This window comes from Mustela nivalis, assembly GCF_964662115.1.
Source record: "Mustela nivalis genome assembly, chromosome: 17".
NCBI lineage: Eukaryota > Metazoa > Chordata > Mammalia > Carnivora > Mustelidae > Mustela > Mustela nivalis.
The window spans coordinates 56,002,996-56,024,256 of NC_139036.1; the positions used below are offsets into that span (position 1 = coordinate 56,002,996).

A 21,261-nucleotide genomic window follows, 5' to 3' on the forward strand; every position below is an offset into this window, starting at 1 on the left:
ATTCTTTCCTACTTGGGTTCTGAAGGTTGACTCTGACATCAGATTACTTTGTATTCTAATTGCTGCATTTCATAAACACAGTTTCCCTCTCTCTTTTTTTTTTTTGAACACTGGAAAGAAAATATTTAATTATAAATTTTAAAAAGTAAATGATAAAATTAATAATTTTAAAGAATCAAGACAATTCACCAGTTTTCTCTGATCCTGTCCAAACACAAGTGTAGCACAACAAACCTGTGAGTTGTCTTGATTTTTTTCTCCCATTCTCCCATGCCCAGGCCTGTCAGAGGCATAGGGACCCCATCAACACCTGGAATACATAAACACCATTCACAGGGAGGCTTGTGCAATAAGTGACCATTTTATTATATAAAAAGGGTGATGGCTTGAGAAAGAAGTATTATAAGAAGACCAATCACCTTGGAAATAAAAGTTGTTTTTTTTTTTTTAACTTTGGTGCCTTTTATGAACTGACCTAGAGTAAATAATTTGCAAATATGTGGCAAACCCATAAAGAAAACAAGGAGAACATGACTGTAAAATTCATAGTTGGTTTCCTCAGAGGGACTTCAGAAATATTCACGATATATCCAAGGGTTGAAGAGTATTTGGGCTTCAAGGAGTATGCATTTATTGGGAACAGTCTTTGTGTCTATGATACTTTGCAGGAAAATTTACAAAAAAGTTTACAGAGTATTCGGAATAAAATAAGGACGGCGGCTGGATGTGTTGGTCAGAAGGCCATTCCCATCCATCAGATGGGCTGTGTTCCTGGGCAGGTCATCAATAGGCAATTGGTGTTACCAATAGTCATTATCAGGCAGATATTGCCTCCCACCAGATCCCCTCTGAGGCCTGTTCCATCAGAGGACAGCAGTGAGCATGCTCAGGACCAGGGACACCTCCAGGAAGACCAGGAGCCAGAAGTAGATGCAGCTGAGCAGGGACCTGTGGGGGACATGGTGACAGGCGGTGAGCACGTCATCAAGGAGATGCCCTGGTACCCTCCACTTTCTTTCTGTCCCTGTGTCAATGTTCTGGGGCCACAACAATCCACACAGATATCAGGCCCATGTGGGTCCATGGCTGGGACCGTCCTATCAACAGACCACTTCTGTGACCCTCAGGCTAACAATTTCCCTTGAGACAGGATGTGGACTTGGAGAGAGGCTGGCTATTGGAGTGATGTGAGGGAGACCCCAGGGAGCAGGCAGGACCTGGGCCGGGAAAAGAGTTCTATCTAAACTCTCCCCATTGGGAGTTACCTATCCGTGGACTAGCAAATAATTGGGTTATTTGTCTGATGTCTGCTCTCCCACAAACAGTAGTTCCCATTTGGTATCAGAAATATTTGCTTTAGTTCCAGGGATGATGTGGCAGCTTCTAAATCTTAGCCTTAAACTCAGTAGTTAATGCTGGAGGTAATCAATGACCCCACTCACCTCTCATCTCTCTTAGAGGCCTGGTCTTCAACAGGATGACTCTCCCAACTGTAAGGGCCTATTCAGCCAGAGTGGCCTCACCGAGGTTGAATGGCCTTTTTGTTGTAAAACTTAAATTGACCTTGCCCCCCACCCCCAGGGGAACTTATTTAAAAGCAAGTCCGGGGAAACCAGTCCCAGGTAACAAAGTCCCAAATTCAAGGGTGGGTCAGGCCAGGTGTAGGTATTCAATCAGTGGGGGCGCATACTGTCTCCTAGCTACCGAGGAGTATGGGCCCCACCATTTGGGCACCTTTTGGGCGCCAATTCTGAACTAGGTGATAGGCTGGTTCAAATGTCTAATAGGGTAAATTGTAATTCAGTTGGTCACCTAGCATCACTGTGGAGTTTTCTGTGTGTGTCACAATCTCATTGGCCATCTGTGTGTGGCCAGGCCCAACCACATGGCCTTTGCTCTATAAAAAGTTAGTTTGAAAAGCAGGTAGGGGTCACCCTCTCTGTAAGAGGTGCGGCCCTGGCCGTCCAGTTTGACTCCTGATGCTTGGTGTGAAATAAAGCTTTGCTTGACCTTCGCTTTGTATCAGTCTCACTCCTTTAATCACGGACCCATTATTGGGGTACCCAATTTTGGGGGGACCCAATACAACGAGGGTGTGGTGAGGAGGGGGAAGCAGAGAAGAGAACCAGGGGCCCCCAGAGCACCTGGCCTGGGCCGGGACCTGAAGGCCCCCTTTGCACAACACTGGCACTTGTCTTCCCTGTCCCCAGAGTCCAATTTCTGCAGATACCTGAGTCCCAGCTCCCCCAGTCCTACAGGTCTCTAGGGAAATGTCCTCTCACCGGCCAGGACTCCCTGATCATTGTGTATTGAAGAGCAATTCCCACCCCACCCCCGCACCCTCCACCCCCGCCCCTGCCACCCTGTGGCTCTCCTGCACATGCTCTCCCCCCACCCATCTGTGCTAGTTCCCCCAAGCACTCATTAGGAACTGGCATTTTGTCTATTGATGAACGTGTTGACTTCTTCACTGTGTGAATTTCCCAACTTTTGTCAGAGCCGGACTGTGTCTTGGTGGCCCAGGGCTGTATCCCTAGAAGAGGGCCTGGCGCATGGTAGGACTTCCACGGTGAGGTGTGGAATTGGTAAGTAAGTGTGGGACTGAGGCCATGACAGTCACACCCACACACCTCAGCCCCCCGTGTTCCCCAGAAATCACCCAGGTGTCAAAGGTCTCCCACTGCTAGCCCCTTACCCAGAATATAGGCTGGAGGCATAGTAGTCGTCCGAGGCTTCGGTATTCAATGTGGGGTCTAGCAGGACCGTGTGAAGACCTGGGATTGATGAGGGAAGAGAAGGCAGGCTGAGGATAAGCCAAAGCTGACACCCCACAACCCCACCCCCCATACTCCTGGGTGGGACAAGTGACACTCCTCCAGGAACTTCCCAGCTGTCTTCATGGTAATGCCTTCCTAGAGGGAAAAAGAACCCTAACACTGACAATGGCAAGGCCGCTGGTATCCTGGGAGTCTTCTTTAACACATGAAAAGCCTTTTGAAACCTCCCCTTTTCCTTACCTCCCCAAACTTCCAAGTATACAATCAGCCATCCCTCACAAGCCCGGGTACTGCCCTGGGGTCCTTCCCTGAGCTTTAATGAAACCACCATTTTGCATTGAAGATGTCTCAAGGATTCTTTCTTGGTTGAAAGCTCTGGACCGCACCCCACCAAACCTCACCCATATTCCAAAACCACATCAAAGGTGCTGGAGGGGGGTGGCTCACGGAGCTCGGGGTTGCAGTACTGGCTGGAGGGGAAGCACAGGTCAGGCCTGCTGTCCTCCCCCGGGCTCTCCCACTCTCTGGCAGCTGTGTGGCTCCGACTCACATAGTCCTGGTCACTCAGGACATCTGGACAGGTGTCCAGGCTCCACATCCGCCCACAGCCACACCCAGGCCTGCCTGGAACTATGGCCTCCCCGGCCCCCTCTGCAGGTGCAACCTGCCCAGATGGGCAATTTCAGAGGCAGAGCATCCTCCCAGCAGGGCATGGGACAGTGTGTGGAAGGAGCTCAGGGCTCTGGGCTCAGCCACCCCGCCCCTGGTTTCCCCTGGCAGAGGATGGGCTGAGCTTTCCTCTGTAGAGATTGATCCAGAGCTGGGGGTGGGGGCCGTGTCCTCAGGGAGGGCTGATGTCTGGAGTGAGGACCTTGAAACAGGGGCTCAGCAGAGTCCACACTGAATGATGGGTCCTGCACTCAGTGCACTCAGCCCCGGAACTCTCAGCCAGAACTGTGAACCTGGGTGGCCACGGGATGGAAGGATAGACAGAAAGAAAGATCTAGTGAGACAGACACACACCCAGGGCACCACACAGAAAGTCCCCTGTCCTGGAGCCAGCTGGACAATGGTCTTTGTCTTCCAGGCGGTGGTGTCCGAGGACACTCAGCTCCTCACTGTTAAATAGGAGCTCACAAGGGTCCTGGGAGGGCAGTGCCCCGTGTGACAGAGACGCCCTGCAGGAAGGATGCCGGAGGAGCCAAGGCCAACATCGGAGTAAGAACACAAGACCAAACCTGAACACTCCGAAGGATGACCTCCATGTGGGTCTCAGGAAACAAAAACAGGGTTCTAGTAAAGAATTCTTTGCAGCACATGGAAGTATATTTGGGGCCATAGAGCCTGAGAACTCATTTTTCTCATTTTTTTCCCTTCCTTTGTCTGAGGGGAGCTTTCAGCGGTTTCTCTGGGTTCCCTCCGGTGGGGACAAGATGACGGAAGGAACGGGGAGGGTCAAGCCAGAGGGGCAGGGTGTTCCCTAAATGCTCACAGAAGCCCCCCGTCAGGGTCTGGGGCTCGTTCTTGGGCCCCTGTCAAGGCTGGTGCTGACCCCCAGGATCACAGCTGTGAGGCTGGTGCTCAGGAACCATCCAGGACACAGTGATGTCCTGTTAGAGCCCCTGGGTCCTGGGCAGCCAGTAAGGGAGAGGAGCCTGTACCCTACAGTCGTTCCCCATAGGGAGGACAGAGAGAGATCCAGGAAGAGGCTCAGGTCCCCTGCAACGTGGGCAGGGCCTTGTCAGGACAGAAAGGTAGACAGCCGTCCCCAGACTCAGGGCCGTTCCCACCGCCCATCCTGGGAGAGCTTTAAGCATGAAAGTGCACACTGAGACGCTTAGGTCAGCCAGAGGTGTGCATGTGGTTGTGCGAGTGTGAAGACAACACAACTCACACACACACACTCACACACCTAGACACACACAGACAAATACACAGACACAACACATGTGCACACACACACAGGCACACCCCTGGTGTCCTGTGTCACCCACCCCATCCTCACCCCACTCTTCTGTCCTATGTCCCACCACTTTCCTGCCAGAGTCAGGGTGATCAGCCCCAGTCTCAGGCAGCCCTGGTACTGGTGTCGAGGGAGGGGTGTGCACAGCTCACCTGGGGTCACAGTCACCACAACTGGGTAGGTGAGGTCGAACAAATATCCTGGAACCTCTGATGTATCAATCCCACACCGGTATGTCCCAGCATCCTCCTCTCTGAGGTTCCTCATGGTCACTCTGAAGGAGAGGGTTGCGGAAACATCTCTGATAGACACACGGCCATTCCACGCTTCTACATCTGGGACTGCGGTCTCCACAATCTTCCACAAACATGGGCTTTTACACCAGTATTTGGTATTGTTTTCGTAGATCTTCTCATATGGACATACCACACTCACGGATTGCCCCACGGTGCCCACCAGGGAGACGGGACTACTCAGAATCTGGGAAACAAAGCCTGGAAAACACAGCCAAGGGTGACCCTTCACCAGAGGGGCCTGGATCTGAGGTCAAGGTGACCCCCACGTCCCTCAAGGGCCCTCAGGGTCAGGAGGAGGCATTGGCAGAAGTCAGGGCTTTCCTGAGATCAGAAAGAGGGGATGTAACTCCCTCCTCACAGAGTGGCACAATGAGTGTGTGTCCCTGATGTGTGTGTGTGTGTGTGTGTGTGTGTGTGTGTGTGTGTGTGTGTGTGTGATGCAACAAGATCTTGTTTCTGCCTGTGACACTACAGTAATGGTGGTCACAGGAACCCCTCCACTCAGGGCTGCTCTGTCCACTATAATGGGCATGACTCACCTGCTTTATACACTGAATCCTCCTGGTCACTGCTGAGGCAGTGCTGGCCGATCTGAGGAGAATCTCTGCTCTCTGTCTTCCCTCCCTTGTCCTCCCTCCGTCCCTCCCCTTGGGCTGCCCTGCACCCTCATTCCCCTGTCTCCCTCCCTCCCACTCAGGACAGACTTCCCTGCCCAGGCCCTGCTCACCTGGGACCTGCAGAAGGAGCAGCGCTGCAGGCAGCCACGGCCTCCCATCCCCTAGGGTCATGTCTGCAGCACAGACGTCACCCACAGCAATGCCAGGCTAGTGAGGGGGGATAATTTCAAGCCTCCTCACAGAGGGTCCCCTCTGCAGGGCCCACTTCTGCTTTCTGGGGTCTCTCTGCTTCCTCGTCCTGCCTCTGTTGGGTCTCACAATCTTCTTCCACGCTGACTCAAGGAGGTTGGGGTGCAGGAAGCTTGGGGACAGAAGCAGCACGAGCTGAGGCAGAGTCCTGGGCCTAGTGCACCAGATCTGCTCAATCCCGATGACAAGACAGCTCCAGGGTCCAGATCTAGATTGGGATTGCCATCCCCTTAAACAATCAACATCTGCTCTTCTCACTGTCCACACTCACCCCACACAATGGAGCCACACTAGAGCATTTTCTCCTCCGTGGGACTTCCTCACCCCTGTGACATGTCACTTCCTTGTGGTCAGGATGGATCATGTCCAGCATGGAGCCCCCAGCAGCCCATCCTCTCAGGTATCAGTGGTGACCACAGTGGTGTTAGGACCCCCCAGCCTGCAGCTCCAAGCACCTGCAGTCCCCATGGGACCCCTGCTCTCCTCTGGCCACACAAGTTGGCTCTGTGACCTCAGAGGCTTTCAAAGGTTCCATTTAGTTCCTGGGTTCCAAACCAGGGTACAAATCCCCCAGGCTTCTTCCCTCCTGTGTGTTTGCTTATTTTCAAGACATGGACATGCAACAGCCATCACCAATCCCATGTGCACCTCAGTTTGGATTCTTTCTTCTTTGAAAAGTTCAATCTACTGTGACTCATAGGGCAGAGGATTGACAACAGACAAGAAGGTCCAGAGATTGAAGGGGCTGATGGGACGTTGGTGCCATGTAAAGCTGAGACTGGGATTCTCCTCTCTATCCAGTGGTACAAGGGGTCATTGTGTAACAAGAGGGTGGTCTGCCAAAGCACTGGCTGCTGGTGTGCCTTTTGGGTTTGCATGATGACCAGGGGCCTCTTCAAGGTGCAGAGATATGGGATGGTCCATACCAAGAGATGGGGAGATGGGTCTGTCCTAACTCACAGTGGCTTTTTCTCATGACATGAGAAACATGGGTTGGGGTTGAGTTTATGTTGGAATTGGTAGGGAGCCAGGTCACTAGTCATTAGGAAAATGCAAATTAAATCCACGAGGAGATAACACCGCACACCTGTTAGAATGGCCAAACTCAAAAAGACAAGAGATAACCAATGCTGAAAACGGATGTGGAGAAAAAGGAACCCTACAGTGGTGGTTGGTGGAAATGTAAATTGGTGCAGCCACTACAAAAAAACAGTACAGATGATCCTCAAGAAATCAAAAATAGGAGCACCCTAGTGGCTGAGTCGGTTAAGTAATTGCCTTCAACTCTGGTCATGGTCATGGGGTCCTGAATTGAGCTCCACATTGGGATTCTTGCTCAGCCAAGAGTCTGCTTCTCCCTCTACCTCTGCTCTTTGTCCCACACTGGCCCATGCTCTCTCTCTCTTTCTCTTCCTGAAAAAAAAAAAAGTAAAATCTTAACAAAAAATACAAGTTTTAAAAAATTAAAAATAGAAATACAATATGATCCTGTAATTCCACTTTTAGGAATATACCTAAACAAAATTAAAATAGCTCCAGGGCCTGGAGATTATGACCTGAGCTGAAGGCAGATGCCCAACCACCCGAGCCATCCAGGTGCCCCTGTTCAGAAGCTTTTTGGTTTCATGTAGTCCCACCTATTTCTTTTTTTATTTTGTTGCTTGTGCTCTGTCTGTCCAAAACATCATTACCAAGACCCATTTCAAGGAGCTTTGTTCCTATGTTTTCTTTTTCTTTTTTTTAATTATGTCATGTTAGTCACCATACATTCATTAGTTTTTGATGTAGTGTTCCAAGATTCATTGTTTACATGTAACACCCAGTGCTCCATGCAATACGTGCCCTCCTTAATACCCATCACCGGGCCAACCCATCCCCCCACCCCCCTCCCCTTCTAAAACCCTCAGTTTGTTTCTTGGAGTCCACAGTCTTTCATGGTTTGTCTTCCCCTCTGATTTCCCCCCTTCCTTTTTCCTTTCCTTCTCCTAATGTCCTCCATGCTATTCCTCGTTTTCCACAAGTAAGTGAAACCATATGATAATTCTTCTAGGAGTTTCATGGTTTGGGGTCTTATATTTGTCTTTAATTCTTTGAGTGGTATAAAAAAAAAAAAAGGAGTCCTGTTTCATTCTTTTACATGGGAATATCCAGTTATCTCTGCACAATTTGCTAAAGAGACTGCCTTTTCTCCATTGCATATTCTTTGTTCCCTTGTCAAATATTAGTTGACCATATAGGTTTGGGTTTACTTTTGTTCTATTCCATTGGTCTATTTGTCTGTTTTTATGTCAGTATCATACTGTCTTGATGACTATCACTTTATAATATGGCTTCATATATAATCATATATCGAGTCATATATATATGTATGACTAGATATATAATTGCTATATAATATAGCTTAAAATCAGGAAGTGTGATGCCTCCTGCTTTGTTCTTTTTTCTCAGAACCCTTTTGGCTATCTGGGGTCTCTTACAACTCTACAAAAATTTTAAGAGTTTTTTTTTTGTTTGTTTTGCCACTATAAAAAATGCCATTGGACTCTTGGTAGAGATTGCATTGAATCTATAGATGGCTGGTTCTTGGTAAAGTAAGTGATTTTTCTATTAGATCCTGGACATTTTAGATACTATATTATGAGTCTCCCAGTCCTCTCTTTTTCTTTTTCTTTTTATCTTTCTTCTAGTGTTTTCTAAAAAAAGGTATAATGTGGAGGGGCTTTATATGGCTATCATGGTTAGGAAAAAAAAAACACAGATAGGTAAGGAGCTTGATTAAATAGCATAGAGCCCCCATAAACAGCCCTGTTTTTACATGGGCACTTGATATAACTTGTGTAAATGAGGAAAGAAGGAGAACAATAAATACGCTGGAGGATATGATTATTCATGGGGGAAAAAAGGAAAGTGGCTCCAATCTCACAACATGTAGGGAAAAAAAATTCAATCCCAGATGGATCCAGGACTTTAAGTATTTAGAAAAAACATAGGAAGATATTTTTATAACTTTGGGATAAGAAAGCCTTCTTGAATATGGTACAAAATATACACACCGTAATACTCTGATGAATTCAAATACTCTAAAGTAGTGGTGTATTTGTGAAAAGACTCCAGAATGAAAAGACAAACCCCAAATTCTGTGAGCCCATATTTGAAAGGCATCAGTGATAAAACTTGACCAGTGAGAGTGTGCGTCCTATAATTCAGGAAGGAAAAAGAGAAACCCAAGAAAGATGGGCCAAATCTGAACGGAAGAAGGAACGCAACATAAGTGAAAATGTGCTCAGGATGACAAGTGGAATGCGTTCAGCCACACCGCCCACACTGACCACTGAGGGGATGCACCCGCCATGGGGGAAGGATGTACCACCTGATCCCTCCCTCTCTCCTTCTGCTGTAAGGAAACTCTGCACACCCTGAGCCTGTGTGCATGTTGTCTGTTCTCACCGACTTCAAAACCTGCACTGGCCTCTTTCCTGCTCACACTTAGCTACTTTTGACCGTGGGCTGCACTGCCTGGCCACCCTGTAGATGGTGCAACAAAGAACTATTTCAAACTGGCAAAAGTTAACAATTAAAATGTCTGATATTCTAGGAAGTCACACAGAGAGGCAGGGCAATAGGAGCCCTCAGTCACAGCTGATGGGAGCTAAGTGGGGCCATGAATTTGGGGTTTGGAAAATTACTTGGCATTATCTAGTGTGGTTGAGTGTGCACAAACCCTAAACCCCAGCAATTCCATCCCTAAGTATGTACCCTAGTGAAATCATGTCACATATACATTAGGTGACCTGTACAAGAAAGTTCATGGCAGCACTCACTGTGGAATAGCCCCAGTGGGAGCAACCCAAAGCCATCAACAGAAAAATGGGTAAATCAGATGTGGTGAATCTTCTCTTCTCTCCTCTGAAGAGCTGTGTGTCTGGGCAGCATATCCAAAGGCACGAAGGGCTGAAGCTTCTCTTGGTCGGGGTCCCCACAAGGAGAGAGGACACACCAAGGCCATCAGTGAGCATGGTTAGGAGTAGGGATACCTTCAGGATGACCAGGAGCAAGAAGTGAACCCTGCTAAGCAGGGACCTGGGAGGGAAGGACACGGGGACAGACACCGAGCTGCCACCTCAAGAGGAAGGCCCGGGTCCCTCCTTTCTGCCCCCAGATGTCTCTGATCCAAGACCCTGGACACCTAATAACCACATTTGGGCCAGACTTTGATATCTGGACATATACTCACCCCCAACCCCTCAGCTCAACTGTTGACTTTGGACATTAGATGGTCCAATATTGAGAAGAGAGAGAGGGTTTGCCTGGGCAGGACCGGGCTCCACAAACAGCTGCTTTGTCCTAAGCCCTGCCCCTCCTTCTACCATCCACGCTCCCAAGAACCCAGCTCAGGCTGGGACTGTTTTTTGTGATTTCTCATAGGTCAATGTCTATATAGGCCGGTGCTACATCGGTTCTACATTCGGATGGAGGAAGAAAGGAATGTTGAGTTGGGGGGCTGCCCTGGGGGTTCTCAGGGGGGCAGCATCATTGAAAAGCAGGCCCTCACCTTGGGCTCCTCTGGCCAACCAGGCTGTGCTTGACACTCTCTGCTGGCATTTAGGGGTCCTATGGGATGCTTTCCCCCTTCTCCCAGCCAAGCACTGTGCACTTCTACGTTATACACACAATTGTGTGTATGTGCGTGTGGCATATTTTATTGCGTTTTCACAAGCTTTTCTTAAATTTACCAGTTTTGGGGAACAAGGTGAGAAGAGATAGGAGGCTTGGGGCCAGAAGTCCTTCCTCTTCTAGTGTGAGTGGCAGTGTCTCTGGACAGGATGTCGATGGACAAGTAGGGCTGCATGTTGTCTTCATCAGGCCGACTCTGTGTCCCACAAATTGCCCATTGAGATCTGTTGACCCAGAGGATGACACTGAGCATCATCAGAAACAGGGGCACCTTCAGGAGTATGAGAAGCAGGAAGTGGATGCTGACAACCTGGGACCTATAGGAAGACACAGTGACTGGCAGGAGTTTCCTGCTGAACAGGAGGCCCAGGCTCTGCCTTTCGCCCCTGCCTTTGAGCTCAGATTCTGTGGCCCTAAAAGTCAATATCTGCATCAAATCTGGTTGGTACCAGTGCCAAACAGCTCTGGGCTGAGGGCCCCAGACTCCTGTCCTTCAGCTCAAGACCTGACCTTGAGCATCAGGACACAGCACACACATGAGGATGTGGTGGTGAGGAATGGAGAGAACGGGAGAAGAGGGGACCCAGGAGGCTCTGGCTCCCAGAAACTCTCTGAGAGTTCACAAAGCAGAGGGAACTCAGGGAAGGAGCGGCACAGAGCTTCCGGGGCCATCATCTCCCACTAGCCAGACCAGAGTGTGGTGTAGCCCCATTCAACACCATCCCATCTGCTCAGCAATGGATGTATCATAAACCAGGACCAGAGAATCATCACCTTCCCCATCAAGCATTACAGCGTCCCTCATCTCACTGGAAACCAGAGTGTTTGAAAGTTGGCACTGGAGCAAGACCTCAGGTCCCAGCCCCAGACAGTGCATCCCCCTGCCTTGTCCACCCTGCCAGAAGACTGCAGAGGTCACTTCAGGAAGTTTGTTAATGGGACACACAACCCTGGAGGACAGGAGGGTATACAAGCTGCCTGGGTTCTAATAGAGATGCAGAGCCCAGAACTCCCCTTGTGGACACCACCCTCAGAGTCCCCGAGGCCCAAGGCTCTTGTCAGGAGACTGGACTCATGGCAGGGACCTTGGATGTCACAGTCCTGCCATCCTTCATTCTCAGGGGCTTGCACACATACTCTCTCATGCATACAAGCACACACACATTCTTTCACACTCCTGTACACTCCCACCACTCACATTTCTCTCACACTCACACCCACACAACCCACTTGGTCCCCAGTCTCTGAGGCACAAACACCAGGCCTCGTTCTGCACTCCTCAGATGCTCTGCAGGGATTAGCTAGATCTCTTCCCCTATGGCAACAGAGAAAAGCAGGGTCTTACCTGGGGGAAACAAACACTTGAACCTGGAAGAAGAGGTCAGGCAGGAAACCATGGAGTCCTTCTTCTTGCAGTATCGTTGCAATCCCACACCTGTATTTTCCTGCATCATCTGCAGTGAGGTTCTCCAAGGTCACTGTGAAGGTGAGGTCTTCAGCATGGTCCACAATGGACACACGGCCACTCCTCATCTTTTCCTCAGACCTTCCGGTGGCCACAGTCTGGTTCCAAGGTGGCAAGCATGGTTGCCGGCACCAGTATTTGGTAAATGTCTTATACTTCTCCTCGTACTGACACTGCACACTCAGGGATCCTCCCACGGTGCCCATCACAGTGCTGGGGCCACTCAGAGACAAAGAGCCTGAAAGACACCATCAGTATTTTCTTCACCTGGAGACCTGGGCTGGCGGTGCATTGTGGGGTCGGGCCCCCGGGAAGCCCAGATGTCACCCTGAGGCTGGAGGAGGGAAGGGTTAGGAACCAAGGAGGCATGGGCTGTTAGCTTGAGGTCCTCCGGACACAGGTTTGTGTTTGGGGGGGGGGCATCAATACTCAAACTTCTCTGTGCAATTGCTGCCAATGGGGGCTCAGGCTCTAGGGGTGCCTGGTGGGGGAGAGTGGACCCTTCAGAGCAAGCTTCCCACTTTGCCTCCTCATTCAGTTGCTTAAGGCCCAGACTTGAAGATGTGGGGCTGCTTCTTCGGGGCTGGATGAGAAAACGTTATCAGGGACGCTCTGTTACACCCAGACATGACCCTGAGCCGGCACGGTGTCCCCCTCACCCACACTCCACTCCTCTATCCCCACAGCAGGCTTCCCTGCCCACCAGGGCCTGAGAAAGAAACTCCCAGCTCCCAAGGGCACTATAGGACATTCGACAAAACCCTTTGCGCCTCCACACTACATACCAGTAGCCCCCTTCCCCCAGTGGCAAGAGCCAAAATTGTCAACTGGCATTGCCTAATGTCCCCTGGGAGTAAGTCATCCCTGCTGAGAGCCACCGCTTTAGAAGAAGAGGGTTCATCCAGGAGAACCTGGGGTAGAAATTCCCAGGCAAGAGGATGGACTGTGGGTTCCTGTCCTTGGCATGTCCTCTGTCCTGGTGAGCATGCTGTATTCGCAGCTGTTCTTTCCTGGCATCTCTTCCCCACCAGCTCAGTCCTGAAGGGTCGTGGGTCATAGTGCTCTCTGCCCTGTGTCTCAGCTGTCTCTCAGGGGCTGCTTGCTCCTCTCCTGCCCCAGGTTCTTTCTAAGATCCCAAGGGACCATGTTTGCTCTGTAACCATCCACCCCTGATGTTTCCTACAACTTGTAAAGATGATGCCATCTTTATAATCTTAAAAATAATCTTAAGAGATAATTATAATCTTAATATATAACTTTATAATCTTATAATCTTATAAATATAATCTTAAAAAATAATTATAAAGTTAGAGACCTCGGGTTCTGTGCCTATAAGTGTAAGGACAAATAATTGGCTAGACAGAGAGGTTTATCTCCTTGAGAAGCAGGAGTCTGGCTTAGCTTGAGGTTTCTTCTGGCCCCCCTGCTGGGCTGTGGCAACTTGTCCACAGCATCTCTGTTCCTATAAGGTCACAGTCTAGAACCCGGGCTCGCGTGTTTTCCCTTTGTCTGCCGTCAGTCTTCCTACTGGGCAACCAGCTCCTGTGCATTTTCAGACTCAGGCTTACAGACCAATTGAATCATAACTCTCCTTAATTACAGAAAGTCTTCTCGATAGCATTGAGATAAAAAGTAGGACAAGAGAAGTTTGCGTTGCTGGAGGCTGCCTTCAAGAATGAGACTTCTTCCCTGAACTCTTCACAGTCCCGATGCCAGGACAATAAACCAAAAGGATCATATTCAACACGGACAGGACTGGAGGAGATTATGCGGAGTGAAATAAGTCAAGCAGAGACAGTCAATTATCATATAGTTTCCCTTACTCGTGGAGCATAAGGAATAACATGGAGGACATTAGGAGAAGGAAAGTGAATTGGCGGAAACTGGACAGGGAGACGAACCATGAGAGCCTGTGGCCTCAGAGAAGCAAACTGAGGGTTTTGGAGGGAAGGGAGGTAGGGAGATGGGTAGGCCTGGTGGTGGGTATCATGGACGGCCCGGATTGCAAGGAGCACTGGGTGTGGTGCATAAACAATGAATCTTGGAACAGTGAAAGAATAAAATTAAATTAAAAAAAAAAAAACAACAGATGGGGCACCTGGGTGGCTCAGTGGATTAAGCCTCTGCCTTCGGCACAGGTCATGATCCCAGGGTCCTGGGATCAAGCCCCGCATCGGGCTCTCTGCTCAGCAGAGAGCCTGCTTCCTCCTATCTCTCTTCCTGCCTCTCTGCCTACTTGTGATCTCTCTGTCAAATAAATAAATAAATTCTTAAAAAAAAAAAAAAAAAAAACAGAAAGAACCCAAAAGGGTCCTATTCAGTATGATCTAGTTGAGAGTTTAATTTTTTTTTTTTTAAATTTTTATTTATTTTTATTTATTTTTTAAACTAAAAAGTTTTAGGAGAAAAATAAGTGATCTTGGCTTTGGTGTTGAGTTTTTAGTTACAACACAAAAAGTAGGATCCATAAACAAAGAAAAAGATAAGTTGGACTTCATTAAAGTTAAAAACTTCTACTCTGAGGGACGCCTGGGTGGCTCAGTTGGTTGGATGACTGCCTTCCGCTCAGGTCACAATCCTGGAGTCCCGGGATCGAGTCCCGCAATAGGCTCCCAGCTCCATGGGGAGTCTGCTTCTCCCTCTGACCTTCTCCTCGCTCATGCTCTCTCTCACTGTCTCTCTCTCAAATAAATAAAAATAAAGTCTTAAAAAAAACAACAAAAACTTCTACTCTGAGAAAGATACTGGAAAGATAATGGAAAGCTACATACTAGAAGATTACACACACCTGATAAAAGACTTACATCTAAAATATACAAATAACTCTTAAAACTCAGTATTAAGAAAATAATCCAACTTAAAAATGGGCAAAAGATTTTAACAGATAACCTCAACAATGAAGATAAACAGATGGCAAATGAGGATACAAAAAGATGTTCGACATCAAATGTCATCAGGGAAATGCAAATTAAAACAATGAGATACTGCCACACATATATTAGAATGACTAAAGTCCAAAAAACTTATAATATCAAATGCTGGTGAGGACAAAAGAAAAGGGACTCTCATTCATTGTTGGAGAGAATGCAAAATGGTATAGATAATTGGGGAAATAGGCAGTTTCTTACAAAGCTAAAAAGTTTTATCATGTGAGAGTTTAATTTTTTTTCATCTTGCTGATCCTATTCCTAAAGGGCAGTGGGGCTGTGTCTTTTCATGCCCAGGAAGCCCAGTGTCACTCCGCAGGACACCCCTATTGGCTGTAGGCCAACTCAGATTTATCTTTGTAAGTGTAACAAATTCCTTCTTAGATACTCAAATTTATAATAAATTTATATCGGCTATCCCAGTCACCAAAACGTGGTGTTTTAAAGGCGCTTTATTTTTTTAAATTTATTTTTTAATTTTATCACCTCCCTAAAGTATTATTATTATTGTTGTTGTTGTTGTTAATTTGAGAGGCAGACAGAGAAGAGAGCGTGAGCAGAGGGAGGGGCAGAGGGAGAAGGAGAGGGAGAAGCAGAATCCCCGCTGAGCAGGGAGCCTGATGTGGGGGTCTAGGCCAGGACTCCAGGATCCTGACCTGAGCTGAAGGCAGACATTCAACTGACTGAGCCACCCAGGGGGCCCCCTAAAGCATTATTATTTAAAAGTCAGTCAAAGTTTAAAATTCTATGATGTGTCTGTCGGTCCAGTTAGCTTTATCATGCTGACTTTTTTTTTTTTTAAGATTTTATTTATTTATCAGAGAGAGAGAGGGGGAGAGAGCGAGCACAGGCAGACAGAATGGCAGGCAGAGGCAGAGGGAGAAGCAGGCTCCCCGCTGAGCAAGAAGCCCGATGTGGGACTCGATCCCATGACGCTGGGATCATGACCTGAGCCGAAGGCAGCTGCTTAACCAACTGAGCCACCCAGGCGTCCCTCATGCTGAGTTTCTTTACGTTCTGAGTTTTAGCGTCCTGTTTTGGGAGTGATATTTTTAAGGGTTTTGGTGCACCTTGATTAATACAGCTAGAGGTGGGGGAAATGGGATTAAGGTAATAAAGATTCTTTCCTGCTTGGGTTCTGAAGCTTGGCTCTGACATCGGATTACTTTGTATACTAATTCCTACACTTATGCTTGCAGGATCAGAGCAAACTGGTAGGTTGTCTTAATTTTTTCTCCCATGTATAATAAAATATTCTCCTTCCAGTGTTTAAACACAAGAAAGAAACTATGCTTACAGGAACTCTCAGAACACACCATTGTTGATGGGAACTCAGAGTAGGACTGCGCACAAGTGCCCAACACTTTCACCTTCGAGCAGCTCCTAGTGCAGGGCCCCTGAGGCCAGCCCAGGCCTGTCAGAGGCCCAGGGACAGTATCAGCACCTGGAATACATAACCGCCATTCACAAGGAGGCTTACGCATTAAGTGACCATTGTATTATTTAAAAAGAAAAAAAAAAGTGATAACTTGGGAAAGAAGTATTATAAGAAGAGGGAGGATATTGGAAATAAAAGTATTTTTTTTATCCTTGGTGCCTATTATGAAATGATCTAGAGTAAATAATTTGTAAATATGTGGCAAACCCATGAAGAAAACAAGGAGAACCTGACTGTAAAATTCATAGTTGGTTTCCTCAGAGGGCAGCCTGAAACAATAGTAATGATGTTTATTACTTGAGCTGTGAGGTGGGCACCCAAGGGGTGAAAAGTATTGGGGCTGTAAGGAGTATGCATTTATTGAGAACATTCTTTGTGTCCATGATACTTTGCAGGAAAACTTACAAAATTTACAGAGTATTCGGAATGAGATAAGGACGGTGGCTGGATGTGTTGGTCAGAAGGCCATTCCCATCCATCAGATGGGCTGTGCTCCTGGGTCGATCGTGAATCGGCAATTGGTGTTACTGGTTTTAACTATTGGGCTGATGCCGCCTCCTCACCCCAGATCCCCTCTGAGGCCTGTTCCCTCAGAGGACAGCACTGAGCATGCTCAGGACCAGGAGCAGCTCCAGGAAGACCAGGAGCTGGAAGTAGATGCTGCTGAGCAAGGGACCTGTGGGGGACAGTGACAGGCAGTGAGCCATGTCCTCAGGGAGATGCCCTGGTACCCTCCACTTTCCTTCTGTCCCTGTGCCCATGTCAGATGGGCTGTGTTCCTGGGCTGTGTTCCTGGGCAGGACTAATTGTCAATGGACAATTAGTGTTACTGATTTTCATTATTGGGCCCCTGACAAGGCTGCTGCAGACCCCCAGGATCACAGCTGTGAGGCTGGTGCTCAGGCACCATCCAGGACACAGTGATGTCCTGTTAGAGCCCCAGGGTCCTGGGCAGCCAGTAAGGGAGAGGAGCCAATGCCCTAAGGAGAGGACAAAAAGAGGTCCAGGAAGAGGCTCAGGACACCTTCAGCATGGTCAGGACCCTTGTCAGGACAGAAAGGCAGCCAGCCAGCCAGCCAGTGGGCCATTCCCACTGCCCACGCCGGGAGAGCTTTAGTCGTGAGAGTGTGTCAGGGCTGGACACACAGAGGCGCCTAGGTCAGCTAGAGGTGTGCATGTGCTTGTGTGAGTGTACAGAAAACACAATGCCCGCACACACACTTACACACACATGGACATGTACAGAGACACACATACAGACTTGTAAACAGACACAACTCATACACCCACACACACAAACGGACACATACACACACATCTGCCGTGCCCTGCATCACCCAACCTATCCTCACCCCGCTCTTCTATCCCACGTCCCACCGCTTTCCTGACAGGGTCGGGGTGATCAGCCCCAGTCTCAGGCAGCCATAGTGCTGGTGTCGGGGGAGGGGTGTGCACAGCTCACCTGGGGTCACAGACAGCACAACTCGGAAGGTGAGGTCGAGCAAATATTCTGGGAGCCATGATGTATCGATCCCACACCGGTATGTTCCTCCATCACCTTCTGTGAGGTTCTCCAAGGTCACAGTGAAGGTGAGGTTTGCAGGATGGTCCCTGATGGACACACGGCCACTCCTCACTTCTTTGTCTGCCTCTTCAGTCTTCATAATATCCCCCATACATGGGGTCTTGCACCAGTACTTGACATTCTCTTTGAATTCCTCCTCGTACTGACACTGCACGCTCAGGGATCCCCCCACGGTGCCCGTCACGGAGGTGGGGCCACGCAGAGACCAACAACCTGGAAAACACAGCCACGTGTGACCCCTCACCAGATGGGCCTGGGTCAAGGGGATCTGGGGTCATGGTGATCCTGGTGTCCATGAAGGGCACTTGGGGTCTGGAGGAGACCTTGGCAGGACTGGCTTTTCCTGAAACCAGAGGGAAGGGATGTAGCTCCCTCCTCCCAAAGTGGCACAAGGAGAGTGTGTTCCTGGTTGTGTGTGTGTGTGTGTGTGTGTGTGTGTGTGATGCACTAAGACCTTATTTCTGACTGTGATACTACAATAATGGAAGTCACAGGAGCCCCTCCACTCAGGGCTGTTCTGTCGACTGTAATGGACACGACTCGCCTGCTTTATGCACTGAATCCTCCTGGTCACTGCTGAGGTAGTGCCGGCCGATCCGAGAATCCTCTGCTCTCCGTCATCCTTCTCATGTCCTCCCTCCCTCCCCTTTGGTCTCCCTGTACTCCCATCCCCCTGCCTCCCTCCCCCCCACTCAGGGCAGACTTCCCTGCCCAGCTCAGCCCCGCTCACCTGGGACCTGCAGAAGGAGCAGCGCTGCAGGCAGCCACGGCCTCCCGTCCCCTTGGGTCATGTCTGCAGCACAGACGTCACCCACAGCAATGCCAGGCTCCTGAAGGGAGATGATTTCAAGCCTTCTCATGGAGGGTCCAGTCTCCAGGGCCCATTTCTGCTTTCTGAGACCTCTTTGCTTCCTCGTCCTGCCTGCGTTTGGTCTCACAATCTTCTTCCACGTTGACTCAAGGAGGGTGGGGTGCAGGAAGCTCAGGCACAGCAGCAGCACGGGCTGAGGCAGAGTCCTGGACCTGGTGCTCGAATCCATTCAATCCAGATGACAGGACGCCTACTGGTCCAGGTCTAGATTGGGATTGCCATCCCCTTCCACAGCCAACATCTGCTCCTCTCACTGACCACACTCGCCCCACACAATGGAGCAACACTAGAGCATTTCTTCCTCAGTGAGATTTCCTCACCCCTGTGACATGTCACTTCCTCGTAGTTAGAATGGACCATGTCCGGGGTGGAGCCCCCAGCAGCCCATTCTCTCAGGCATTAGTGGTGACCACAGTGCTGTTAGGGCCCCCACCCCCGGACTACAGTTCAAAGCACCCACAGCCTCCATGGGACCCCTGCTCTCCTCTGGCCACACAAGTTGGAACTGTGACCTCAGATATTTCACAAGTTCCGTTTGGCTCTGGGTTCACGACCAGGATATTAATCCCCCAGGCTTGCTTCCCTCCAGTGTGTTTCCCTGTTCTCAAGACATGGACATGGAACAGCCATCATCAACCCCATGTGCACCTCACTTTGACTCTTTCTTCTTTGGAATGGCCATTCTACTGTGACTCGCAGGGCAGAGGACTGACAACAGACAAGAAGGTCCAGAGATTGAAGGAGCTGATGGGACGTTGGGGACATGTGAAGCTGAGACTGGGCTTCTCCTCTCTATCCAGTGGCAAGAGGAGCCATTGTGTCACAAGAGGGTGGTCTGCAAAGCACTGACTGCTGGTGTCCCTTTTGGGTTCACATGGTGACCGGGAGCCTCTTCGAGGTGCAGAGATGAGGGATGGGCCTTGACAGGTGGTGGGGAGGTGGGTCTGTCCTAACTCAAACTGAGTGAATGGCAAAACACTGCATTGGCTGCAGACATGGCCCTAGGCAACTGTGGTCCAGCAAGATGTAATATCTATGGTGGTACAACAAATTCCCCCAGAACTTCGTGGCTGAAAACACTTAATATTATCTCACACTTGCTGAGAGTCACAAATCTGAGAGTGGCTTATCTAGGTGGTTGTGACTCAGAGTGTCTCTTTCACAAAGTTGTGGTCAAGATATTTACCAGGTTCTACCCATTGGAAGGCTGCACCGGACTGGAAGATGATTTTTGTGTGTTCATCTTGTATCCCATGACGAACTCACCTCTTAGTGCTATGAGGTTTTGTAGATTGCTTGAGATTTTCTACATAGAGAATTGTGCCATCTGCAAACAGGGATAGCTTTCTTCTTCTTTTCCTTTATCCACGCCTGTATTTCTTTTTCTGGCCTAGTGTAAGGGCCATAATTTTCAGTGCTGAGGTGAATAACAGTAGTGAGAGTGGACATCTCTACCTTGCTCAGGACCTTAGAGGGAAAGCATTGAATTCTTCATTGTTATGTATGTTAGCTGTATGTCATTTTTAGATGATCTTCATCAAGTTGAAATTCCTTCTATGCTGCTTTTTATGAGTTTATTTTTTATCATGAGTGGGTGTTGGAGTTTGTCCTATGATTTTTCAGTGTCATTGGATATGACCCTATGATTTTTCTTCTTTAGTTTGGTATTGGGGGTTGCAACGATTGATTTTTCCATGTTGAGCCAACCTTGCACATCTGGAATTAACCTCACGCCATCATGATGTATAATTCCTTGCTGAATTATATTGGATAATATTTTGTGGAGGATTTTTGTGTCTATGTTTATGAAACATAACTGGCATTTTCATCTTGATTTGGTTTTTTTTTTCCCCACTCTTCCCCTATGATCCTCTGTTTTTCTTTAAAGATTTTGCTTATTTATTTGACAGAGAGAGAGAGAGAGAGGTCACAAGTAGTCAGAGAGGCAGGCGGGGGGGGGGGAAGCAGGCTCCCCATTGAGCAGAGAGCCCTGATGGCTCAATCCCAGGACCAGGAGATCATGACCTGAGCCAAAAGCAGAACCCACTGAGCCACCCAGGCGCCCCTTCTGTTTTGATTCTTAAATCCACCTGTCATGAGATCATATGATAGTTGTCACTCTCTGATTGACTAAATTCACGTAGCATAATACCCTCTAGTTCCATCCCCATTGTTGCAAATGACAAGATTTTTTTTTTTTTTTTTTATGGCTGGGTAATGTACCACATCTTCTTTATCTGTTTGTCTGCTGATTGATCTGGGCTTCTTCCACAGTTTGGCTATTGTGGACGTTGCTACTACAAACACGGGGTTGCAGGTGTCCCTTCAGATCACTACATTTGTATCTTTGGGGTAGATACTTAGTAGTGCAATTGCTGGGTCATAGGGTAGCTCTATTT

The 21,261-nt window shown here is 48.7% G+C and overlaps 2 protein-coding genes across 7 annotated transcripts in view; both read right to left on the reverse strand.

Annotated features, from left to right (window-relative positions):
* LOC309850740 (CMRF35-like molecule 6) overlaps positions 1–6,175 on the reverse strand; it is a 37,620-nt gene extending 31,445 nt beyond the window's left edge. Inside the window, exon 1 of the mRNA XM_082705067.1 lies at positions 5,764–6,175. Coding sequence (XP_082561193.1) covers positions 5,764–5,824 — 61 coding nt within the window. The 5' untranslated portion in view covers positions 5,825–6,175. The remainder of the gene's footprint in view (positions 1–5,763) is intronic.
* Positions 342–20,324, reverse strand: LOC309850734 (uncharacterized protein). 6 transcript variants are annotated; one of them, XM_082705043.1, is made up of 9 exons: positions 18,722–20,324; positions 17,869–18,204; positions 11,922–12,279; positions 10,636–10,800; positions 9,724–9,982; positions 6,174–7,315; positions 4,893–5,234; positions 2,696–2,774; positions 342–948 (listed from the first exon to the last, which is right to left on the reverse strand). In XM_082705043.1, exons 1-6 carry the CDS (start codon positions 19,029–19,031, stop codon positions 7,199–7,201), a joined length of 1,545 nt encoding a protein of 514 aa, XP_082561169.1. In that variant the 5' UTR covers positions 19,032–20,324; the 3' UTR covers positions 342–948; positions 2,696–2,774; positions 4,893–5,234; positions 6,174–7,198. The 6 variants fall into 6 exon arrangements, with proteins under 6 accessions (XP_082561169.1, XP_082561164.1, XP_082561168.1 ...); XM_082705038.1 differs by lacking the exon at positions 6,174–7,315 and adding an exon at positions 16,266–16,412 and having other exon boundaries at positions 10,636–10,893; positions 18,722–19,327; XM_082705042.1 differs by lacking the exons at positions 342–948; positions 2,696–2,774; positions 4,893–5,234; positions 6,174–7,315 and adding an exon at positions 16,266–16,412 and having other exon boundaries at positions 8,105–9,982; positions 18,722–19,371.
* Positions 20,325–21,261: the final 937 nt, after the last annotated feature.

Coding starts and splice junctions, on each gene's coding strand:
- LOC309850734 (XM_082705041.1), bottom strand. CDS start 19,031: ATGGATTCGAGCACCAGGTCCAGGACTCTGCCTCAGCCCGTGCTGCTG. Junction 16,413..17,868: donor TGTGCTGTCTGTGACCCCAG/GTGAGCTGTGCA, acceptor TATGTATTCCAG/GTGCTGATACTGTCCCTGGG. Junction 9,983..10,635: donor CACCTTGTTCCCCAAAACTG/GTAAATTTAAGA, acceptor CTTCCCTCCCAG/GTCCCTGCTTAGCAGGGTTC.